Source organism: Pleurodeles waltl, chromosome 1_2 (assembly GCF_031143425.1).
Source record: "Pleurodeles waltl isolate 20211129_DDA chromosome 1_2, aPleWal1.hap1.20221129, whole genome shotgun sequence".
In the NCBI taxonomy this organism is placed as follows: Eukaryota; Metazoa; Chordata; class Amphibia; order Caudata; family Salamandridae; genus Pleurodeles; species Pleurodeles waltl.
In genome coordinates, this window is record NC_090437.1 from 1,133,361,960 (window position 1) to 1,133,388,194 (window position 26,235).

The 26,235-nt window shown below is 43.3% G+C and overlaps 1 protein-coding gene across 4 annotated transcripts in view; it reads right to left on the reverse strand.

The window, feature by feature from the left end:
* LOC138248803 (uncharacterized) overlaps positions 1-26,235 on the reverse strand; it is a 254,919-nt gene that overhangs the window by 3,677 nt on the left and 225,007 nt on the right. For all 4 annotated transcript variants that reach the window (XM_069202737.1, XM_069202746.1, XM_069202719.1 and 1 more), the window contains 2 exons: positions 23,172-23,450; positions 4,044-4,084 (listed from right to left, as the gene is read on the reverse strand). In XM_069202737.1, coding sequence (XP_069058838.1) covers positions 4,065-4,084; positions 23,172-23,450 — 299 coding nt within the window. In that variant the 3' untranslated portion in view covers positions 4,044-4,064. The remainder of the gene's footprint in view (positions 1-4,043; positions 4,085-23,171; positions 23,451-26,235) is intronic.

Below are 26,235 nucleotides of genomic sequence, written 5' to 3' on the forward strand. Positions count from 1 at the left end.
GTAAAAAAGGTTAGGGGACGATCGCCTTAAGGCTGACAGGTTCATTACGGGCTTTGATTCTTTCTGGGTTGGTGCTTTATGACATAGGTTCATTCTTGCAGTCGGATTCCCCAAAGTTCAATTTGTGGTGGCATTTTTGCTCTGGGGTTGAACATATGAGTAGAGCTTGATTGTCAGAGCTTGATTGTCAGTCTCCTGATATTGATTATGTATTTGCTAATATTGTACATCTTTGATGAGGATTGATTACGAAGTATGTATTTCACACAGAATAGTTAGCCCTGAGCAGTCATTGTCTGTGCGACTTCATGGCAGAGGAATGATGTTATACACTACAGTTTGTGAGGTCGAGGAGTCCCCCTCTGAAAAGGGTGCAGGGGTAGGGGGTCAAATGAGCTGAAAAGGGCTGGCAGGGTCAGACAATTTCCACCAACTTCAAAGCAATTCCTTCTAGCACTTTGCAGAAATACAGAATGCCTCTTACCACCCCAAACGATGCAATGGTGATCATCATATTCACCTTTCATCTGTTGGTGCCAGTTTTGGTCTGATAAATTGAATGATCAGATGTATGGCAGCGCGCTTCACCATACCCTGAGAGTTGCCTGATTGGCCTTATCTTGTCACACTGGAACACCCAGAATGCAACCTGATAGAGCATCTAGGCACCTCTGAATACCATTACAAGTGAATACTTGCCTGCGAATGTGCGAATGTGTGCCAGACAAAAGCCATGCCAGAGGCTCATTTATAACTTCATTGATGCCACAACCTACATGCCAAGATGACACAGAACAATACCATGTTCCAGAGATAACCCCAACATTTCTCAACCTCGTTTTCGATTGGGTTTTTTCCCTGACTTCAAAGTGTGCCGTAATGGGACGTGGAGCAGCAGTTGTGTGCATCCCTGCATGAGGCTGACTAAATACCATGGAGTGGTTGATCTGGAAATAAAAAATGAATATGGAATTTCCCTCCCCTCCCCAGCGCTGTGGATGGACTATAGTAAACCTCCTCTGATCTCAAGGCGCCGTTATAAACACACATGGTGCGCCACATCAGCGCGTGGTGTCCCCTCTAACCTGTGGGGTGCCGAACTAGTTTCTAAGGACTCTGCGAAGACCACCCATCATATTTCATATGTAGTGCAAGACAGAATTAAAACTGATTCTTTACGCGGTAGGGGCAGTGTGGTAATCATTATACTGCCTCCGATGCACCAGCTCTCCCTCCAGCGCCCCTTGTAGGTGCAAGAGATGACCATTTCCTGGTAGCGGACAATGTCATTAAATCCGGGTCTTCGGGAATCAGACCCTGCCTTCAGTAGTCTCTCGCAGGGATTGTCATCATTCAGTCTGCTGCAAGCTTCCATACACTGACTGATCTCTGAACAAGAGCCATCCAAAGGGAATGCTGTGCTATAGCAGACTGCACCCATGCTGAGGGCCAACCACAGTCTAGTGCGCAGGTTTCTTCCAAACAGCACGGATTGATGTACTACTAATGTCTGTGGCAGTAGAGCGCATTCGCGACTGCCATCATGTTTGACCTTTTTCCTGGCTGCCCGGCTGCTGGATTGCTAGTGATCCAGTGTCCCTGTATCTCACAAGCAGCAGCAGAGTCCGGGAGTGGAACCTGGGCACAGCAACATGTAACTGCTGCCGCCAGGCCACCAGTGAGGAGCCCACTCTGCTGTGCTGCCCAGTCACGCCTTAGCCGTTCCCTTAAGCTGGACCTCAACTCTTTCCCCATGCCTGACTGCATGCAGCCCACTGTGGCCTTCAAAATCAGGGGCGACCCGCAGTCTCTGGAACACAATGCAGCAGCAGCAGTCCGAGTCCCCACCTTGTTTTTAGGGGTATGTGGGCACTTCTACGACTCAGGGTGGAGGTTGGGGTAGTTTTGGGAATTTAGGACTCAGGTCTGGGAGGTCGGGGTAGATTTAATAGCAGGGGGGCCAGGAGGGTCGGACTAGTTTTATGGATTTAGGCCTCAGGCAGCGGGGGCCGGGGTAGTTTGGGGAGGGAAGGTTGTTTTAGGGGTGAGTGAGGGGTTTTAGGGCTCAGGGCGGGGGGTAGTGGTAGTTTTTGGAATTTAGGGCTCAGGGTGGGGGGGTTTGGGTAGATGTAAGGCTAGGGGAGCAGGGAGTTTGGTAGGTTTGTGGATTTAGGCCCCAGGGTGGTGTAGTTTTAAAGGCTGGGTGGATGGCAGGGGCGTTCATTTAGTACTCAGGGCGGTGGGTGTCTGGGTAGTTTGATCAGGGGAGGTTGTTTTTAGGGGTATGTGGGCAGTTTTAGTGATCATGGCAAGGGGGAGAGGTAGATCTGAGGGCAGGGGGGTAGGGAGGTTGAAGTAGTTTTGTGGATTTAGGTCTCAGGGCGGGGGGTAGGGTAGTTTTAAGGGCAGGGGGTGGGGGGATGGGGCAGTGGCAGTTTTACGGCCAGGGGCTGGGTGCATTGTAGGGGTGTCTGTGTTAGGGCACAGGGCGGGGGAATTTACCACGCCTATTTCCTTACCACATATGCTTTTACAATTAAATTTGTTGTAAAGGCATGCACGGTAAAGGCATGCATGGTAAAGACATGGTCGTGGTTACGACTGCGTTGTTCAGGCATGCGTTGCTTAGGCATGCCTGGTCGTGTCATACAACCCCCTGGAATACGGAATCTTTTGAGCAGCCCAGCAGTTAAACATAATTACTATGGAGACACCCAAACAGCCAATAGTACAACGGTAAACCGAAATACCCGCCAGGGCGGAGTCACCATGTGATTGTCGATGTCTGACACCTATGACTGAAGAGGGCTGAGGTATTGTAACCTAAAAAAAGCTAAAGTGAGTGAGTTCCACAGGCCCGATGATATTGAAGAAATGTAATCGAATGATTAGTTTGGAGGGATAATAAGCTATTTTTGCTGGCATGTCCCACATTTAAAGGAGCTAGTTTATTAGAGGCGTACAGAGGCAAGCATACACACACATTAACCCTGGTCCTCCCAAACATTTTCATATGCAGTGTTTATATTTCAACCAAGCCACAAAATGTCACATGCAATAAAAATGTGTGAAGTGATTGGCTGAACATAAGCAAATCAATGAATGCTGGTCAGGCCTAGCAGTATCATACTCAGCCGCTGCCCGTCCTTTAGGGCAGAGGGGCCACGCCCGTCACCTTTTGCCCCTCATGAAGAGTGTCTGTCAGGTTGAGCAAAGGTCAGCCTCACAGACATTCTTCATGTTCAGGTCAGGCAGCCAGGAGCGAGACATGCACGATTTGCGCAGACTCCTGGCTGCCCGAGCTGAACTTTGCTGGGCTGAAGAGGTCACAGCTCCTATGGGCGTGACTTCCTCAGCTCAGCAAAGTTGCCTCGAGGCCCTTCCCCTCGGTGACGAGGGGAAGCATCACCCATTGACTCCGACCTGGGCGCTTCAGGTTTAAGCCCTGAAGCGACCAGGGCGAGTGTCAATCAGTGACACCTCATCACAGAGTGGGGAGGGGTCAGAAGTCTCACTGACCCCATACCACTCTGTGACGAAGTTGGGACTGCTGCCTTCCCTCATTGGCTGACCTAAGGTCAGCCAGAGACGGAAGGCAACAGTCCCAACCCTCCTGGGACCTCCGAGCTGAAGATAAGTGTGTGTTTTTTAAATGAATGTTTGGTGCGTGCATGTACGTTTGAATGTTGATGAGTGTTGTGAATGGATGTGCGTGCGTGCGTGTGTAAATTAATAAGTGTGAGTGTGAGTGTTCTTCCTGCCCGCCCCCTCCCTCCTAAAATTACCGGCCGCCACTGATCATACTTAAACAGTATTTGTGCCTTTGTTTAATTAATATTGTACAGATGCTAAACTCCAATTCTGAAACATGACCCTGGCAGCTCAGCTGATAAAACAAGCAGTTCTGCTTCTTGCATTACATCTGACATTACCTTTCTAAAGTAAGCAGCATTTTTAAACCAAATCTAAAAATAAGTTCCACCGTTTACAGCACATGAATTCAATAATGGGCGTTAACAGAGAAAAACGTAAACATAACTTACCTCTAATTATTTTATACTGCCTCAACATAGGTTTGCCGGGGCTTGCATGAAAAAAAAACAAAATCGATACATATTAAAACAAAACATATAAACAACAAATCAAGTGGTAAATTAAAGTACCGTTTTGTTAGAAATATTGCAAATGTAAACACAATGCATTCAGTTCAAATAAAGAGAAGTTTAATCATTAAAAAGATTTTGTGCTGTATATAGAAATGTATTAATATTATCATTTACATTATATTTCATTCAGTTCACGTTTTCAGAGTTGTAAGACATAAAGGGCCTCATTATGACCCTGGCGGTACAGAAACGCCAGGGCCAACGGGGGCGGGAGCACCGCCGACAGGCCGGCGGTGCTCCCTTGGGCATTCCGACCGCGGCGGACCGGGACAACTGGCGGTCTCCGGCAAGTTTCCTGCTGCCCAAATGAATCCTCCAAGGCGGCGCAGCATGCTGCGCCGCCTTGGGGATTCTGACACCCCCTACCGCCATCCTGTTCCTGGCGGTTCGCCCGCCAGGAACAGGATGGCGGTAGGGGGTGTCGCGGGGCCCCCGTAAGAGGGCCCCGCTAGTATTTCACTGTCTGCATAGCAGACAGTGAAATACGCGACGGGTGCAGTAGCACCCGTCGCACCTTCCCACTCCGCCGGCTCGATTACGAGCCGGCTTCATCGTGGGAAGGTTGTTTTCCCCTGGGCTGGCGGGCGGCCTTTTGGCGGCCGCCCGCCAGCCCAGGGGAAAACTTGGAATACCCTCCGCGGTCTCTGGACCGCGGAGCGGTATTTTGGAGGGGGGAAGTCTGGCGGGCGGCCTCCGCCGCCCGCCAGACTTAGAATGAGGGCCAAACTCTCAAATTAAGTAGGCGCATTTTACATAAATTGAAACAGTAATCTACTTGGATGCGGGAGATGGGGGCACAAATGGTATAAAACTGGGTGAGATGGGAATTCCCTGCTGAATGGAGGGACCACCCATACTTGCCAGACGAGGAAGCCTCATTTGCATAGCATATGGGCCAAGCTTATACCGAATCACTCCTCTGTATCTGGTACCAGGAAATGCCGAATTAAAATGGACTTGCCACAATGGCAATGACCAAATGTAGACTACCCGGTAGCAGGCTTCATTTGACTCGTGTTTGTGGGAAGATGGAGTCTGGCAATACATTCAGTCCTGGGCAGTGTCCCAGGCCAGATCTGTCCTTCATCCGGCAGGAGCAGGGAGGAGGTGAAACAGCTACAAGCTCTGGGTTTGGTCCAGAGCTGTCCTTCTTTGGCGGGGAGATGTGAGCGGGAGCTGGTTAGAGCCCTGTCTGCTCTGAGCCACAGCGTCATTTCAGGAGCTCTGACTACTGTATAGCCAGGTGATTCTATTCAACTGGACTTGCTGCTTGGACATATCAAGGTGTCTCCTGCGTACAGTTTATTACATTCTTCGGCTGGACTTGCCTCTTACCATCACAAGAACATTCTTAGCATCTTTACCTATTTCTAGTCCCACTGATGGCAATAACTCTGAAATAATAGATGTGCTTACTTATATATTATTTAAACAATATTTATATAAAATGTATCTCCGGAAAAAAAGTATTCGTGCTAACCACAGAATTGATAGCGGTCACACATTTACCAATAATGTCGAAAATAACAGAGACTATCCTGGTACTCTTTTTCGGTAAACTATATCAACTAACTCTGTACTCACAATCTCACACAAATGTTTAATTCCACCTTAAATATGTTACACACTTATGTGATTCATAGCTATGCATTGTCACCTCACTGTGTTACTTTATTCGCATAATGTAATATTAAATATGTGTTGTCAATGATATTTTATTTTTTATCATATTACAATATGCTGTTTGCATATTTGACCTGTATAGGCTTTGAATGTAATAAATACAGAATACTAACCTATTTCTTTTCTTCTTCTTTCTTCCACTTCCTTGTTTGAAATTCATTATATTTTATGCTATCTTTTTATGTTATCTTGAATTACATTTATTTGTGACAAATTGTTCATTGATATCGTACATTTAATTTTGTATTGTATATATTAATGTTTACAAATACTTTATGTAGGAAAGTGCCCTTGTTGGCATGGTTATCCCCTCACTTTTTGCCTGCTATTGGTGCCAGCTTTGACTGAAAGTATGCTGGGATCCTGCTAACCAGGCCCCAGTACCAGTGTTCTTTCCCAAATTCTGTACCTTTGTTTCCAGAACTGGCACACCAGTGGAACACAGTGAAGTCCCTTGTAAAAGGTACCCCTCTTACCAAGGGTCCTGTGGACAGGGAAGGTCCACAAGGGCTGTAGCATGTAGAATGCCATCCTGGGGGACTCCTCACCAAGCACATGCACGCTGCCTTTGCAGCTTGTGTGTGTTGGTGGGGAGAAAAAGGCAAAGTCGACATGGCACCCCTCTCAGGGTTCCATGCCCACAAACCACTGCCTGTGGCATAGGTAAGTCATCCCTCTAGGGTCTAAGTACATTCTTAGACTTTGTAAGTGCAGTCTAGCCATACTGAATATACGTTCTGGGAGTTTGTCATTACGAACTCCACAGCTCCATATTGGCTTCACTGAATACTGAGAAGTTTGGTATCAAACTTCTCAGCACAATAATGCCAGTGTGGGATTTATTGAAAAATGCACTTGGGCATACTAGAGATGCCCCCTGTATGTTAGACAAACTGCTAGTGCAGGACTGACCAGTCTGTGCCAGCCTGCCACTTTCGGACGAGTTTCTGACCACATTAGGTGAGAGCCTTTATACTCTCTGTGGCCAGAAACAATAACTGTCCTGGGTGGAGGTGCTTCACACCTCCCCCTGCAGGAACTGTAGCACCTGGCGGTAAGCCTCGAAGGCTCAAGCCTCTTGTTACAGTACCCCAGGGCACTCCAGCTACTGGAGTTGCCCGCCCCCGGACAAAGCCTCACTTTTGGTGGCAAGTCCGGCGGTAAAATTAGGGAAAGCAGGAAGGAGTGACCATCCCAGCTAGGACCACCCCTAGGGTGTCCAGAGCTAAGGTGACCCCCTCCCTGCAGAATCCTCCATCTTAGATTGGAGGACAGAGACCAATAGGGTTAGGTTTGTGTCCCCCTCCCCAAAGGGAGTGGACACAAAAGGGTGTAGCCACCCTCAAGGTCAGTAGCCATTGACTACAGCTGTAAGACCTCTGTAACACCCCTAAATCCAGGATTTAAGGGCTCCCCTGAACCCAAATCATCAGAATCTTGGCAATCTCACAAGAAGAAAGAAGAAGGACTGCTAAGCTGAAACCTCAACAGAGAAGAAGGAAGCAAACTGAGTTGGCCCCAGCCCTAAAGTCCTGTCTCCTTCTTCAGAGAACCTGCATCAAGAAAGTGACTCATCCTGCATGACCAGTGACCTCTGCCAAGCTCCAGAGGACTGTCCAGCATCACAGAGGAGAAAGAACTCTCATGGACATCGGCCCTGTCTCAGAAGAATCTCCCCGGATCTGCAAATCCTGACCACTCTGCACCCGACACCCACGGCCCATGTCTAAGTGGCCCAACCAGCTAGAGAGGATCCCCAGGAGATTCTGAGCAAGTGCCCACCCTGGGCTGACCTCTCCTGCCCCCCACGACGATGCCTGCAGTGTAAATCCCTGTCAGAGAACCAGACCTCTAGTGCAGCAACGTTCAGCAGGTGGCCCTCCTACTTGTCCGGCCTGTGGTTTTTCTGAACCGACCCACTGGTCCCAGCCTGCAGCATCTAAGTGACCCCCGGGGTCCCATCGTAGGAAAGCATTGGGAGCCCGATGCTCTATTTGCACCCTGCACCCGGTCGCCCCTGCGCTGCTGAGGGTGGGAGTTTGGTGCCTACTTGTGGCCCCCGGATGCTCCTCTAAACCCCCCAGGTCTGCCCTCCGAAGACACGGGTACTTACATGCCAGCAGATTTGAAATTGCATGCCTGCAATCTCCATAGGAGACCATGTTAAATTTGCCTCAAATTTGACCTCTGCACCCGGCCTGCCATGTGTTGCTGGTGGTGGGTGTTTGGGGTTAACTTGAACCCCGACCTTTGGACTTCCTAACCTCAGGAGATTGGAACTGTAAGTCCTGTACTTACCTGTAAATCTTACTAACGTTTCTTCTCCCCAGGAACTGCTCTGAAAGTTGGTGTCAACTATTTTAAAACAGATTATTGCCATTTATTCAAAAACTGTACAATTTACCAATTCCAATCAAAGTGGTATTGATACATATGGGAAATACTTATACATTTATGTACTTACCTGCAACTTGAATCTTGTGGTTCTAGAAATAAATTAACAAAATATGTTTCTGCTATATAAAAACCATTGGTCTGGAGTTAAGTCATTGAGTGTGTGCTTCTTCTGTTGTCTGTGTATGTACAACACATGTACAACAAATGCTTTACACTACCCTCTGATAAGCCTAACTGCTTGACCACACTACCACAAAAGGGAGTATTAGTATTACCTACTTTAGCCTCTATTAAGCCTCTGGGAAACCCCTGGACTCTATGCACACTATGGGGGTCATTACGACCCCCGCGGTCGGTGTAATAGTGGCGGTAGTACCGCCAACAGGCTGGCAGTACATATCGGCATATTATGACATTGGTGGTTTGGCTAAAGCCAAAATGCCAATGTAACACACCGACCGCCACGGCGGTACGACCGCCGGGCTGGAAACTACATTCTCCAGCCCGGCGGCCGTCACTAGGCCTCCCATGGCATTATGCCCCGCCCACCGCCATGGTTTCCGTGGCTTCTGTACCGCCACAAAAATATTGGCGGTAGGCACTACCAGTGCCATGGAATTCCTTCCCTGGTACTGATAGGGGTATCCCCTGCCCCCTATCCCTACCCAGAGCCCTCCCCGCCCTCCCCCTTACATACACACACCTACACGCACATACATACAGGTAGATTACCCAAACCTTCTGCTGGGCAAGAGCTCTTGGATCTGATACCACTCCAATGGACACATGCATTGTCTAAAACACATCCAAGATTTATTGAATATTCAAGCCAGTGTATTCCTAGGTTCAATGGGCTATCCACTTCTCTAGTCCCTGCTGCATTGTTAGCTCTGTACAAAGACATCATTTAATGGACACAAGAATTAACTCTTGCAATGAAATACAGGCCTTTGAGGGTGAATCGGCTTTCGAAGCTTGCCTGTACACATCCAATGGGATTGTTTACCATTTTTGGCCACCAAGGAATAAATTATTAAGACCAGTTTTAATTAAATATGGAATTAAGGTTAGGAGAAGCTATAAGATTTTTATTTGATATTGAGTTTTTAGATGTGATGTGCTGAGGGCAGAATATTAATGGTTGTAAATGCACAGAAAATTTAAAATTAGTTTTAATTTTTGTTGTTAGTTATTTATAATAGCAATCGATTTTTATCAGTATTGTGTGATGTATGTATGAATGACAAAGTTTAAATAAACTATTCTCTCTCTCTCTTCTTCTCTCTCTCTACCTCTCGCTGCTCGTCCCATTTATAAGAGTTACATAGGGACTCCTGCTTCATCAATATTAAGGAGGCGTGGCTTTTTTCAACACACTGCCAAAAATGGAAATGTTGCAGTGTGAGTGAATATTACACAGTTTATATTTCAAACTTAAGCTTGTGTTCCAAACCAGAATGCATGCAAAACACACTGACTATTTTGTGTACACCAGGCCTTAGATTTCAACTCATTTCACTACCTTGCTGAAAAATAAATCATTTCTAGGGCCAACAATCCCTCTTCAGTACTGAAAACCTTACTAGTTTAAACCCCAGTATTTAAAAAAGCAATGCATGTTTAGCCAAGTTCTCCTAGGATATTCTCCTAGACTATAGAACTTTTTCAATACTGAGCTCTATTCTACTCAAGAAATTTGTTAACCAGCTACTCATTAGGTGTCCCCTAACTCTTAATTTATCTGGGCTCTGAGTCTAAGCAAGACTAGTACCACACATTTATCTCCTATTCTCTACCATCATCATTATTGCATTTTCTATGCTCATTCACCTGTCTCTCTTAACTTTCTTAACTATGTCTTCTTTGATGCAGCCTATTCATTTTCATTCCTTTCTTTTTCTGGTTCTTCCTTGTTTCTCCCAACAAGATAATATTGAATACTGCCTAGTCCAGTACTGGTCTGTGCCACTATTTTACCACATCATCGGTACTGAATTTGAAACTGTCAGATAATAAGTTCCTTCTCATACTCTAACCTACTGATTACCACACATTTTTTGTTGCTGTGTAGTTAGTTAGAAATGGAGTCTATGGTTGACAGTCAGTGTGCACTCGGTCTAAGCAGGGACCCTGTCTTCAGTCAGGGTAAGGGAGATGCACACATAGGATAACCCCTACTCACCCACTTGGTAGCTTGGCACAAGCAGTCAGGCTTATCTCAGAGGCAATGTGTAAAGCATTTGTACCAACAGACGCAGTAACACAGTGAGAACACCACAAAAGGACTCAACAACAGTTTAGAAACATAGCCAATATTTATCTGAGTAAAACAAGACCAGAATAAGACCAGAACAACATAAAACCAACATACACAAGCAAAGTTATCAATTTTCAAATAATAAACTTCAATATAGCGCTTAGAAACACAAATTATTCAATTTGGTGTTATAACGGCATTGTGATGGAGTCGTTCCCAACAATCCACCAATGGCGCCGGTCATGGAGTCGCACGGACCCCCAGGTACAGTACCTTGTGAAAATCAGGAAACAAGCCGTTGCACGGAGTCGGAGATCGAGACGTTGCTGGATCCTGTGCGCCGTTGGTTCCGGGGCTGCGGAGCAAAGGAGCAGAGGCGTTGGGTCCCTGCTGCGGAGCTGTGGAGATGAGGCAGCGTTGGTAGGAGGCATCAGTTCCTTACACTTCCGGCGGAGTCTGGTGTCACGGACGTCAGTGACACAGCACTTCGGGACTCATGTAGTCGTGGACTTCAGGGAGGCTGCAGTGGTGTTGGACCTGTAGGGTCGGCTGGGGTTGTCACGCCTCAGTGGGGTCCACGGCTTCAGTTGCATACGGCGTCATAGGATCCTACAGCGGCGTCAGTCCAGGCGTCGTCCTAAGATGTCTCACCCAAGGGCGCAGAAAGTGGAATAGACACCACCTGGTGAGTTAGAGTCCACAGCAAGTGAACCCAGAAGCTAGTAGGTGAAGTCTTTGCTGTCCCTGGGACTTCTTAACAGGAGGAAAGCTCAGTCCAAGCCCTTGGAGAAACGTCAAAAGCAGGATTCACAGCAAAGTCCAGTCTTTGTTCCCTGCAGACCAACCCAGCAAAGCACACACAGCAAAGGGGCAGTACTCCTCCTCCAGCTCTTCAGCTCTTCTCCTTGGCAGAGGTTCGTCTTGATCCAGAAGTGTTTTGGGTCCCCTACTTATACCCCTTTCTGACTTTGAAGTAGGTAAACATCCAAGGAAAGTTTCTGTTGTTCACAAGATCCTGCCTTGCCCAGGCCTGGCCCCAGGCTCACATCATGGGGTTGGAGACTGCATTGTGTAAGGACAGGCACAGCCCTTCGAGGTGTAAGTGTCAGCTCCTCCCTCCCCTCTTTAGCCCAGGTGACTCATCGGGTATGCAGGCTACAACCCAGCTCCCTTTGTGCCACTGTCTAGAAAGAATTCACCACAGCCCAACTGTCAGTCTGACCCAGATGTGGAATACACAGGCCCTGAGCACCTCTAGTGCACTTTGCTAGGGACTTACTAGTAAATCAAATATGCCAATCATGGATTAACCAATCACCAATACAATTTAGACAGAGAGAATATGCACTTTAGCACTGGATAGCAGTGGTAATGTGCCCAGAGAGCTAAAGCCAACAAAAACAGGTCAGAAAAAAATAGAAGGTAGGAGGCCCAAAGTTTGGGGATGATCTAGCAAAAAGGGCCGGGTGCCACATAGTTTTATTAATAAAACTGTATGACTGTACTATGACTGTACACATTTAGTGACCTTTTCAATTGATAATGTGCTTCTGTAAATAACAATGAACTGCCACACTATGCTTTAGTTATATATTTGCCACAGCGTGCTCCAAAAATGCACCACCAGCAACACATGACATCCTTACCCCTCTCCAGCTGAATGCATGTGCTACGCTTGTTTTTTTGTGTGACACTTGGATTTCTCACAGTCCCTATTACTTCAGTGATATAACATTGATGGCTGCCCCCCACTCTGAATATTGTTCCAGCACCACCACCTTTTCATATATTTCGTAAATATTATCACAGTTTTTGCATTTATGTAATTCTATTAGCATGTCAACTAATAATGACGTTGTTGATTGGAAGTGGGCCATTAAAAATGTTATTCGACTAATTAAGCACTTTTTGTGCAGTGTATAATTTTATTTATAAACTCCCAACCAAGTGGAATACCATGCTGGGCAAATCTGAACATGTTGATGAATGACTGGAAGCATTAAGTGCGGTGACTAGGATGGGGACAAATTTGATGTTGTTACTTGTTCAATAAAAAATACTGTTGAGAGTTAACGGATCTCCAAGTAGGTTATCTAAGTTTCATCTACTACATGATAACAGCTGCTGGAGATTTGAGAAGCACAGCAAATGACTTCATTTAGTCTTAGAAGATGTAGTGGTTGCAGAATTAAGGAAGAGCATCTTTTCCAGGTGCAATATAACATTGGGACAAGATGTGGGGTAGGTCGGAGTATTAATATTCTGAAAAGACTGCTGACTGACCTGAACTATAAAGGTAGAGAGAAGATATGGGGCCAGATGTAGCAACTTTGCAAATTGCGACTTGCAATTTGCGAGTCCGAGCGATTCGCAAATTGCAACTCGCAATTTGCAATGCAGAACGGTGTCTCAGACACCGTCTGCGAGTCGCTATGGGGTCGCAAAGACCCACCTCATTAATATTAATGAGGTGGGTCGAAATTGCGGCCCCATAGCGACTATGGGCACTCACGGGTATGGAGGCCTGCTGTAGTCAGCAGACCTCCATGTCCGTGACTGCTTTAAATAAAGCATTTCTTTTTTCAAGTGTAGCCCGTTTTCCTTAAAGGAAAACGAGCTGCACTTAAAAAAAAAAAACGAAACCTTTTGTTTCGGATTTTTTCAGGGCAGGTAGTGGTCCCATGGAAAAAATAATTTGGGGTCCAGTCACAAAGGGGAAGGGGTCCCATGGGGACCCCTTCCCGTTTGCGAGTGGATTACCATCCACTTCAAGTGGATGGTAACTGCGACTCCATTTGCGACTGCGTACGCGGTCGCAAATGGAGTTGCATACCACTGCGACTCGCAAATAGGAAGGGAACACCCCTTCCAACTCGCAAAATGCATTTCTGCATAGCAAACTCAGATTTTCACCGTTTGCGACTCGTAAACCGTTTGCTACATCTGGCCCATGGTTCTTTGGTTATTTGTGATGGGTAAAGCGATTCGAAACTGGGGGTTCAGGAAATGTTATGACTAGTTGGATTGGACAGGATGTAGCATAAGGACAAAATAAGGGGTTTCCCAAAGAGAATCCTGGAATGTTATGGAACTGCATGAACCCTTAAATGGGAATGTTTATAGGTAATGGATTTATATAATACATTAGAATATGACAAAAATATTTCACTTCATTCCGCCCCAATGTTTCACTTCTTTCTGGCATATGAGAGATGAGAACCATGCTTTCAGTTTTATGAATTATTCATGTGAGAGTGTTTTGTAGGCTTGCACTGATGCCTAAACCTGCCCGGGGAAACAGATGCACATACCCCTGCATATGTAAACATACACTTTAAGACTGCGGGTTACACAATGGCGTTCATAGACTGAGGCCAAACTTCACGTCTTTTGACAAATTGATGCTTAGGGCCTTATTTATACTTTTTGGTGCAAAACTGCACTAAGGCAGTTTTGCCCCAAAAAGTTTTGCACCAGCTTACACCATTTTTTAGCACCAGTTGGGCACCATATTTATGGAATGGTGCAAGCCGGTGCAAAGGGTAGGCTAGCTTTAAAAAAAATGACGTTAGGCAGTTTTGAGTCAAAATAAATGAATCTGACCAGATTAGCATCATTTTTTGATGCTAAGGGGCATATTTATACTCTGTTTGCACTGAATTAGCGTCCGTTTTTTTAAACTCTAATTCAGTGCAAAACTAACTCCATATTTATACTTTGGTGCTAGACCCGTCTAGCGCCAAATTTATGGAGTTAAAGTCATTTTTTGGAAGTGGAAACCTACCGTGCCTTAATAAGATGCAAGGTAGGCGTTCCCGTGCAAAAAAAATGACTCTATGGCCTTAACACCATATTTATACTCCCATGTAAAAATGGTGCAAGGGAGGGAGGAGGGGTCAAAAAATGGGGCAAAGCAAGCTTTGCCCCATTTTTTAAAACCTGGGTCAGGGCAGGGGTTAGGGGACCTGTGGGCCTATTTCCATGGGGGAACACCATGGAATAAGCCCAGAGGTGCCCTCCCCAGGCCCCAGGTGCACCCCCACCCACACCATAGGGACTGCGGAGGATGGGGGACCCTATCCGAGGTAAGTACAGGTAAGATTGTATTTTTATTTTATTTTTTTGTTTAAGTGCCATAGGGGCCCCTGAAATGGGCATGGTAGGTTTAGCACCATAAAATGACGCTAATCTGGTTAGAGTCATTTTTTTTACTCTAACCTGCCTAAAGTCATTTTTTGGTGCTAAACCCTCTTCTTCTATACTGCCAGCCCCACCCGACTAAAGTAATTTTATTTTACTCTAGCCTACCCTTTGCACCGACTTGCACCATTCCATAAATATGGTGCCCGGCTGGTGCACAGAAATGGTGCAAGCCGGTGCTAAACATTTTGGTGCAAAACTGAGTTAGTGCAGTTTTGCAGCAAAAAGTATAAATAAGGGCCAATATTTTGTAAGTTTGCGCCACTTTTGCGTCATAAAATGACGTTAATGCGGTGCAAAAAAAGTTTAAATCAGGGCCTTGGTGCTAGATGGGTCTAGCACCAAAGTATAAATATGGAGTTAGATTTGCACTGAATTAGAGTAAAAAAAAAATGCCGCTAATTCGGTGCAAACAGAGTATAAATATGCCGCAGAGTATAAATATGCCCCTAAATATGGCGTTAAGGCCATAGAGTCATTTTTTGCACGGGAACGCCTACCTTGCATCTCATTAAGGCAAAGTAGGTCTCCACTTTCAAAAAATGACTTTAACTCCATAAATATGGTGCTAGAGGGGTCTAGCACCAAAGTATAAATATGGAGTTAGTTTTGCACCGAATTAGAGTTAAAAAAAATGACACTAATTCGGTGCAAACAGAGTATAAATATGCCCCTTATTCTTTTGGAAGGAGGGTGTAGTGAATAATGGCTAGCAACATATAGCCATTTCAATTAGGTGGCGAGCCATTTGAAATGTAAATGGAAGTCTACAATAACTTAAAAAACCTGAATCTATGTGCCAGATGTATCATCAGTGCCCTTTGCGAGTCGGCAATAGTGATTTTTAAGAAATTGCTATTTCCGACTTGCAAAGTGCCATGTATCACATTTGCGATTCGGCAATAGCGATTTCTCGAAAAACGCAAATGCTATTACTGAATCGCAAATTGCGATACCGGCCCCAATCGCTGCTATGGGCCTGTTGGCCCATATCTGCAAACTTTTTGCATTACAAAATTGCGATTTCTGAACCAGAAATCGCAATTTTGGAAATGCAAAAGCCCAGGGTGCTGGGGGACTAAGGCCCCCTCTGCTGCACCCCAAAAATGTTTTGGGGGACATGTAAAGTGCACACATGCCAAAAGGGCATGTGTGCTTTACATGTTCAATTTAAAAATGCATTTTAAATGCTTTTTTAAATTTTGCACCAGGTTACCACTTGGTTTCTTTTCATGGTATTTTGCATGTGCAAAATGCCATTCTGCGAAAAATCGCAATTTGAAATTTTTTGCAGCATCTCCTTGTGAGTTGGATTTTGCGAATCGCAAATTGCGACTCGCAAAACCAGGTCGGAACACAAGAAATCGCAATTTTTGCGATTTCTTATTTGTGGTCTGCGAATGCCTGTCATGCATCGCAGACCACTTTTTTGCACTCGCAAATGGACGAATTTTGCGATTCGCACCATTTGCGAGTGCAAAAAATTTTCATACATCTGGCCCTTAGTTCCTCAATACATTCTAGTTGTGACATCACTACTCAACTAAAATAGGAAGTTACATAGTTATTCTTCATTAGTAAATTATTAATACTTCAACTGTGATGTCAAAATGCATCCCGTTAGGGCGATTGACTGGTAAAAGCTGGTCAATGTGCATGATTACAACTCTTATTTAAACAAATAAAGAGACAACTGCTTTGCAGCTCTTTCTTGTTAGTCTTTTAGAAATTCAGTCTCGTTAACACACAAGGGAGTATTCACGATAGCATACTCATTAATCAGACCTCTTGAAATGATTACAAGAAAGAGGGAATCTATCTGCTGATTACTATATATTCTAACCCAGAGCAGATTTTTAAAAGGACATATTTAGCTGAAAACCGTGTTAACAGCAAATTTAAAAAACTGCACACTTAGCGTGTTTTAAAACTTTTAGCACATTGGGTATTTTAAAACTACGGATTTCAAGTGTATTTAAAATACCTGAAACTAGAGAGGAACTCTCATTAGAAGGAGCAAATGACTGAGAATTCAAAAGGGGCTGAAAGGATGGCGATAGTGGCGAACACTCTTCTGATACTGTTCACTTTTCTAAATAAATAAATACTGACGGAAAGAAATGTGATTCCCTGTTTTTATATATTTTTTAAAATGGAAAAATATCGGGATTCATTTTCTAGGTATCCCACCACGGAGTCAGTCCTGGCTGATAGTGTAGCATATGGATAGTAGAAAGAGTTAATAAGGGATAAGATTTTGGTTTAAAGCTTAAATAACTGTAGATGTGCACATTTGCCAGTACTGCAATAATATCAGTTTTAAGTGAGTGTGCTAGAGCAGAAGTTTTAATAAAATTATTAATGAATATTCATGTATTTTGCGTAATGGATTTGCGTAGAAAATGTAATAATCTAGAGAAAAATAATGCACGCTTTTGAAAGTGTGACCACGTGAATGGCCGACAATGTTGACCAAGTGTACTTATTAATGGCTTATTAATATGAAATGATGAGCTTTTGTTTGATTAATGGAGTAATACATCATATTAAGGGTTATGTATTTTGTAGTAGCTCTATTCATTGTAGGCCTTAACTTAACGGAGGTCTTGGCCTAGTTGCACAGCCTCATGTCAAGCTGTATTTCTTAGGCTTTTAATAAAATGTCTGCTTAGAGAATTAAATTGTGATTTTTCACTGTGCTGACATAATGTGCTTGTAGCTGAAAGGCCTTCTCATGAGAACTGCTTGCTAGAAGATGCTGTTCCTGCTAAATGTAACATTGTAAATGTAATGTGTATAAGACAGACCTTCTCAGGAGAGAACAATGAAGCCACTGACTGGAATATACGCCACAACAAAATTGTTACCTGACAAGCCGGATGATAAGAACAGTACGAAAGGAGCCAATCATTGACATGTGAACCGTGCACTGGTATAAAATGTAAATTTGAAGTTTTAGTTTTATTGGACAAAGTGTGAACATGCGATCTCTTGACTAATAGGTACTTAGGAAGTAGTTTTAGGAAATCTAACTTAGCCAGACTGCACTGAGAAGAAGATTGCCATTGCGTATTTGCATTTTGCCCAGTCCATTTGCCCATTTTCCTGTTGCCATACCGCCATTATTCCATGAGCGTTTTGAGAAGAGATGTGCTTAACTTTAATGCTTAAAGATTTTGCCTTTTCTGAACTTTGATGCTGAATCCTGACGCCTTGCTGACCAGACTGATGTCCTGACGATGAAGACTGTCACAGCTTGCTGATCCAAACTGAGGATAGGTCTATTGACGATGATATGGCTTGCTTTGTCTATTTGATTTTCTTTCTAGACACCAACTGCGCTATTTTGATAGAGCCATAGCTAGATGTTTTTCCAAATTTCTTTTGCCTAAATTGTTTTTCATGAAGCTAAACATGCTAATTCAAATTGTGGTGTTATTTAGGATCCTCACTAATAAAAATCAATACGTGGAGTAACAATTGATGTCTTTTTTTTGCTGAATCTAAATGTATATAATATCGTTTGCACAGTTGTTCTTGTTATTACTTTGCACTGTAACTTTAGAATGTGTAGTAGCTCAAGCTTTGATTAGATTGCGTTTCTTTTGTCACTTTGGACAGCCATTGTTGTTTTGTATGTTTATCATTTGCTTTTGAGGTTGTCTTATGTGACCTTAGTATTGTTAATATAGGGAATTAAATATTCTAACTTTTATACAAAGGTGTGATTATTCATGACTGCGAAGTCATGGTGTGTGACAATTACTGTCTGCTATTGATAACTAATGTTATTGAGTATTATTGATCTCCATGTACTGGATTTGTTGTGGGAACATTTTAAGAGAGTCAAAAGGTTCATCGGCCTATTTGCGTCTCCTTGTAAGTTTACTTATTAAGGTCAGATGCGCCAACAAGTGAATGCAGTGCAATAAAGGCCTAAAATACAAAAAGACTGGTTGCGTAAAATGTACATGCTGACTTTTTGGGAATCTTTATTTCTCTGATGCGACCTATGTACTATAAGTAGTCACTAAAAATCTCCTGTAAAAAGACCTGCCTGATGAATAGTAATCTGATTATTTATTGATTGGGTCGGTCGCTATTTGCGATCCCCTGGGAGCTCCCAAATAGGATTTATGTTTTTTAAAGCAGCCCTTAAAGGAACTGATGCTGTTTTAACAAACTCCCATTTGACATGACATTGGAAAAGCAGGTCCACCCCCTCCCCTCGAGGTCATCACACACGAGTTACAAAAGGGAAGCTGTCAAATGGGAGCTTCTTTCCCTTTGTGAATCAGTTACCAATTCCTTTGTGGAGTCCGTAAATGCTCAAAGGTTTGCAGCTGCAGTTGCTGTTGCAAACCATTGATATATACCATAGTGAATCACACTTGGGAGGGGAAACCCTTCTTACGCCCTTCCTAATTGAGATTTGGTATACCCATTTTGGGAGTCAGAAATTATTTTCTGACTTGCAATATGGGTTTAATACACACCAAAAATCTACTTTGTAGTTGCACTCTGTAATTTTGCGAATTGCAGGGTTTGCAACCACAAAATGACTTGCTACATCAGGCCCTTAAACCTTACAGTCTTTGGTGAGTAAGTGTACATTTATGAGTTAAATAAAAATCTTACAGGCATTGGCGAATAAGTGTACCCCTATCAGTTAAATTAATGTGGAAATACCCAAGTTTCAAGTTAATTTTTTTTGCAGACCAAAAAAGAAATATGGTCACATTTTAACATGACACAAATGAATAAGGCATTACCTACTGGTCGTCGCCAGTAGACAGTTATAGTTAGGACCTAGTTTCTATATGAAAATCATTTTTTCTTTTGCCAATAACTTTGGCACCATTTGACGAATCCTCACTAAATTTTCAAAAATAGTTCACCACTCACTTCAGCTGCTATCTTGAAAGTTTTGGGGTGCTTTGTCAAGCGGGGGCTGAGAAAAAGTGGGGGTCCCAAAATTATTTTTCCCCATGCAGTTTACATAGGGATTTTTAGACCTGCCCACAGCCTGAACCTCTGGGTAGAATCACACAACGTTTGGCAGAAAGCTAGATCTTGGTCCAGAAAGCATGCTTTTTTGTAAACTGGTGTAAACCTTTTCAGTAGTTTTGGAGATATTAAAGCAAAAACATATATAGGTATCTAGGGATGTGGAACCTCTGCAGATCTGACAAAGCTCATACTGAGATCTGATTGGCTGCCAACACTTCAACCAGGAAATGTTGGCAGCCACTTTGGGACTTGGGCTGATCAGAATGCAAAAAAAAAGTTACAAAAGAGAAAGGGGCAGGGTAAAAGTACCCTGACCCCCTAGGCCTGGTGGTGGGGTGCCCTAGGAAAAAATCTAAGAGGATCAGCGAAACCCGATGAAAAAAAAAAAAAAAAAAAACACAAGCGCATTCTCCTCCACTTGTTCCATTTGAGCCTCCTGGTGGGCCAGGTCCCAGAGGCATATCAAAAGATATATTATGGGGAGAGGGTGCATGCAGCCGCCCTCCCCATGGCTGAGAGATGCCCTGGGACCACCTCCCCAGGGCCAGGCCAATATGAAATTATAAGGAGAGGGGACCTGTGGCCAAGGTAAGTGGCCAACACTGTAGGTATGCACTGCGCTGTGCAGTTTTTTAGCCTTTGAATCATTCAGGCCAGCATGTGTGACTCTGTGAGAAAGGCCCGATCCGTCATTGTATCTTTACACGACTGGCCCGACTGAAGAGACTCCACCTTCTTGGCTACTTATGAAGCCTAATGAGCATGTACTCTGGGGGAATAAACTGTCTGTCTTCCCTTTAGCTGGTTGTATAAGTACAAGTGTTTACTGTACAGCTCAGTGGATATCTTACCACACCATTGCATCCAGGACTATACATCTGCCACACCGCTCCATGGACAACATTGGCCACTTACCTTGGTGTCTCCTGCAAATTCTTTTGTCCTGATGATGACCCTTGTTTGAGTTAACTTATAGGTCGAAATGTCGACAGTTTTGTACCTTGGACTAGTCTTTTGAAGAGATTCGACTAAGGACTCCAACACTCACGTTTTTGAGGGCTGTTTGTTTTATCTTGATGTCGCCACCAGTCATGTGTATATATTTGTATTTGTATATTGTATAGCATTTGTGTACTAATTTTTCACCTGATCACTTGCAATGCGCCTTTACACCTTTAAGGAGCACCTGTTATTTGCATATCATTTTTAACTAAAATTGAGTGTCTAATTGAATTAAGAGGCTTTTTGTCACTAAAATTGTTCCAAATTTAACCTTTTTCATGTGAGTTTATGTACAACTATTGCTGTGGAAGTCTAGGGTTATACTTCCCTCTTTATGACCTTTTGTGTTTTGTTTTTTCTGTTTATCTTACCCAGATCTGAGGGTTACTAAAAATTTGCAAAATTAAAAAAGAGGGTGGGGGGCACGCAGACCCCCCATCTTAGTAATAAATTGCCCCGGTGACCACCAACTCCCCTGGGTGAAGGGAATTTTCATTCCTGGGCCATATTTGGCTCTGTGGACTATCACCTCTCTAGGGCATAGCCACATTTTAAGTTGGAGGGGAAGGGGGCCTTGTGGCCCCTGTTCTGTGCTGTTTTTACTTCTGTTGTCATTTGGCGGACTTTTCATCTGTTTTCCTTCCCGCTGTCAAGCAGGCAGGAAAACAGATCAACAATTGCTCCTGCATGAAGGGAGCAGCATTTCTTGCTGCTACCTGCGTGAGGGAGCAATGGGACCGCAGGTGAATGAAGACTCCTCTTGGGGTCTCTATATCTGCACAGGTAGCAAAGATTTCAGTAGGAAGATGCTCGAGGAACAGTCACATTGCCAAAATTAAGCTAGACATGGTCACTGGAGGCATAACCTCATGGTCCTTTATGGAGTGGCAGCGGAGTATGTGCATTATACATTTACCTAACAAGGCAGCATTTACTAAATAGCCAGTAGACAGTATTCCAGTTGGGTAGACATTTTGTGCAACACTATTGATTCATCATGGATAAACAAGCAGATGAGGGTCTATTCTGGCACCGATGCTCATTTCACAAAAATTAAACCTCAGTGGGAGGAACTTATAAATATAAACATAGCAGGTACCTAAGCTAAAGCTCTGTTTATTCAAAGGACAAATCCTCCCAACGTATTGAACTTATCCAAGGCAAAACAAAGGTATTTTCTCTGCAATGCGATGTTATAAAATGCTCTGAAATACTCCATTGAGACGAATGCATTCTTGCCTACCCCAGGGTTCATAAAAGTGCACACTGGGTGCCTTGAATGGGGCCCAGGCCCTGCGTCCAACCCGCTGTGCACGGCCAAAGGCTGTGTGTGACGTGGGGTTGGTAGCCTACGAGGGGTTGGCCACAGGCCAGGCCCCCTGCGGCCAACCACTGCTGTGCACAGCTAAAGGCTGTGCATGGTCATGAGTTGGATTTCGGGAGGGGGTGCAACCCGCGTCAGCCGCATGCAGTGAGGGTTGAATTGACTTAAGGTAATTTAATGTTACTTTTTGAAGAAAAAAACTTAGAATTCACTGATAAAACCAAAGGTTACTGGGACGTCATAGTTCGGAAATAGAATTTAAAAACACGTAGAAATTCACAAAGAAAAACAAAGGTTAGAGGAATATTATAGATAGGTTCAGATTTCACAGGCACAAAACAATAGGAATTCAACAGTTTTAGTTATACTTATAGAACGTAAGTATAATTCATGCCCTAAGGTAACTAAACTTGAGCTCTCGCCATGCACTGCTAATAACCCCACATATTACATCATTCATTACATCTTCTATGACATCAATGATAATATCACCACAACATTTGCAATAAAATCATTAATGAGAAAACTGTGCGTGGCAGGGGCGCGAGTTATAGTACCCTTAGAGCACAAGTTATAGTTTCTTGCCATAAATATAACTACAGCTGTTGAATTTCTATGGTTTTGTGCATGTAACATCTGAACCGAACTATATCGTCCCTCTCACATTTGTTTTTTTAGTGAATATAATAATACATATATTAATTTATAATATATAAATATAAGTGTAGTTATATGAATATGAATAAATATAGACATACTTGTTAAGCAAATGCATGGCATGTAACCAAAAGCTCTACTTACAAAGGAACTTGTTTTTTTAGCGTAGTTCCTCAATATGATCACAAAAGTCCTCTGTAACTTTTAATAACATCACAGCCTATGTTGGTGGTACTTTATCCACACTATATCAGTGTCTAATAAATATAAACGGGTCTCTATACCCATTTCGTTTTTCATGTATGCTATTCCTTCATTTATAAATATTTAGCACAAGATGTGCACTGGAAGAGATAATTTATGGAGCTATGAAACAATTAATGCACATCCATCCCAATTAGAAAACTTTTATTCGGGTATACAGTAGTTTAAGACCCGAATCTTAACTCCTTTTTTACATATCACTCAAACTTACCAGAGTTGTGGCTGCCACACTTGACAAGGTTTGAGGTATCCATTTCGAGGATATGTAATGCGTTGCTAATGTCAGATTTACGTGAAGTCTTTTTATTATGTTTTCCTTTTTCTAACCATAGACGCATCATTTTGTACTTCTGGTCCCTCAAGTCAGTAGGGTTTTCTCTCTGTATCCTTTCAATATCTATGTCATTGATGTCCAACATCCTCATTAGGTGCTTCCAACTGGAGTCTGGAACTTTCACCATCAGCAGGTATATGTCTTTGTTTGATAATTCTGAAATATTGCAAAATGATAATGCTAAACATTTCGTGAAATTAAAACGACAAAAGAGTAACAGTCTATTACATTTAACGTCGCTTGCCTCTTTCACAAGGCTTAATCTAAAGTGGTGAAAGGCTACCCACAATTTGGGTCTGTTTTCTATTTACCCTTCCTCGGTAGATCAGCACTTCCAGAGCAGCCTTTTTGATGTCCGCTGATGTCTGTGTCCTAATCTATCAAAGTCCGCCTTGTGTGCCACTAATCACGTGACATTTTGGAAAAAACAAAAAAACGCTTCAAGGCAGCCTCTGAACCCTCCAGTCTCCTTACAGCTTCATAGCGTATCACTCTAGGTCCAACAGCAAGCTCCATGCTGCGTGCTCTGAAGCCTTAGGGAGGTATAAAACAGCTACACTGATCCAAAATCTATTAAATAATTCATCAATTGAGACATTCATTCATGCATTCGTCACATGTATCATTTGTAAGGCAGCACTAAACGGGGAGCGTGGTATTGCATTTAGTTTACAAAACCAAAGATTACAGTTAAACGATTGAGCCAAGCCCAGCATCTTGCTTGAAATAATACTATTTAATACCTGTAAGTAACACCATGGACATACATAGAGAATTTATCTTTTCTAAATTAGATTTTGACTAGCTCCTTGAAGCATGGTAATATATTTGCACCTACTGGAAAAAAGCATTGGTGATCTCGAATTCCAAATGAAGTAGCACCTGTACCAAACCTCTCAAAACCTTCAACCTTCTAAACGGGTAAGTCACCAGACAGCTTCAGAAATATATGAAACAACAGAATCTCCTCAATGACTTCTAGTCACTATTCAAAAAAATGAGATAAATACTTTTTTTGTAGACATCAAGGAAGCTCTCTTCATAACGCTAGAACAATGACTATAAACCTGTGGTACGGGGACGCCTATGGGTCCGCAAAGTCTACTCTGGGGTCTGCGATTGCATAGAAAACTAAAAACTATTAACAGATCAATAAAGTGAATAAAAATAACCACATTTTTTTTTTTTAATATTCTGTAAATGTGAAGGAGTTTGAAATTGGAGTCTAAAAATTAAGTTAGTATTCTTAAACTGATTTGTGGGAGCAGTGCAGGGCCAGCACACAGAATATAGAATGGACAAAGAGTGGCCCAATAGATTTCCGAAAAGATGCAACCTGTCATTAATATTAAAATTTTGATATTTTATATTAATAAAATATTTTATTACTTGTATAGTTGTTTAATAAATGCTCTTTATTTTTTGTGTATTTGTTTGTAGTTCATATCATAAAAAATGCCCAGGTCGAGATCCACGGCACATGATCTTCTGGCGCAAAGAACCAGAATACCAATTTGGCCACCTGCAGCATGCCAATCAAGAAAGTGAACAAGATACTAGGTAAAATTACGCAAATTCATTCTGTACAGCATTTTCAGAAATTCACAGAGTATCCCACAATCTGCAGCAAGATCTGCTCTCAAATGACACCTCATAACCCAACCACCTCCACCCCACAGTGCTTGGCTCCAATGTTAACAACAATGTTTTGGAAAAGACTCACTCTTCAAAACTGAAGTCCTCAGCTTTCTGATACACACAAGGATCACACCTTCCAAAGGCAAGAGTAGAAGTGGCAAAGCTGACAGCTCACATCTGATATTGATTCCGTGATAGTTCGGGAAGCAGTGGTAAGGTTAGGGACTGTTAGGGGTTGGTGGCAGGGTGTAAAGGTCTGTGCAGTTATTGTTGATACCCTTAATTGTGTGTGGCATGTGGCAAAGCCTCCCACTCAGTCATTGATGCCACAATTCTCCAAGCCTGGAGAAAAAGCCTTGTCAGTCAGAGGAGTATAAAATACACTGGTAATGAGACAAGAAATGAACAGAGCTGGAGAGATAAAAAAAAAGGTGATATCATTCACCTACAGTAGTTCTCGTGGTTCTGAATCATCTTATGAGAGCATGCCTTCTTACAGAAATTCCTCAGTTCTGATCACCTTGGGCAGAAGTAGTCTATAAAAAGCACACCCACTAGCTCAAACACCACTCTCCACTACCAATACCAAGAAAGTGCACAGGAGCACTGGGCAATTTTGACCACTAGGCACAGCTGAAGAACATGATTTCCTTCAGAGTTGATTCAAGAGAGAGTGAGAGCTCCAGTATTGGTATGAGAATATCCCCTTCATGATATGCAGTTATGCTGCCATGCTGTGATTGTCTGACTGCGTGTATCTGGTATCCTGGTTTGGATGTTTGGCCCTAATCTATCATGTGCACTCTCCCTAGACAGAAGTAGTTCTTGGACTTGTCCTGTGCCCTGAATGGACTTGCTAAACATGCCCTCAATGACTGAAAGAGAACCACTTCCCTGTCATGGGTTTAGCACATACAGCAGTCGTGGCAGCATTCCATGTTTTGTGAATCCATAGTAGTGACCAGACATTTTTATTTGTGGCATTGGAGTGGAGACCTGATAGCCTAGTCGTGTAAAACTCCACTTCTGCATTTTTCCAGTTCCCAGTGCTAACATGCTGAGTGTATACTGGTCATGTTTATGTATTTGGCCTGGTCCATACATGAAGTCTATGATTGAGCGAGAGTAATGTCCTTGTGATATCCATTATGGATACTCCAGGCCTAGCCTTTGTGCAAGATGGCGGTTAGATGTTTTCCCAGACAGCGAAGTGTACTGCTGACATTCCTGAAGTTAAAGGGAGGAGATCTATACAATGAATGGAGGAAAATGGAGAAAGGGTTAATTCAAAAACTTGATTATG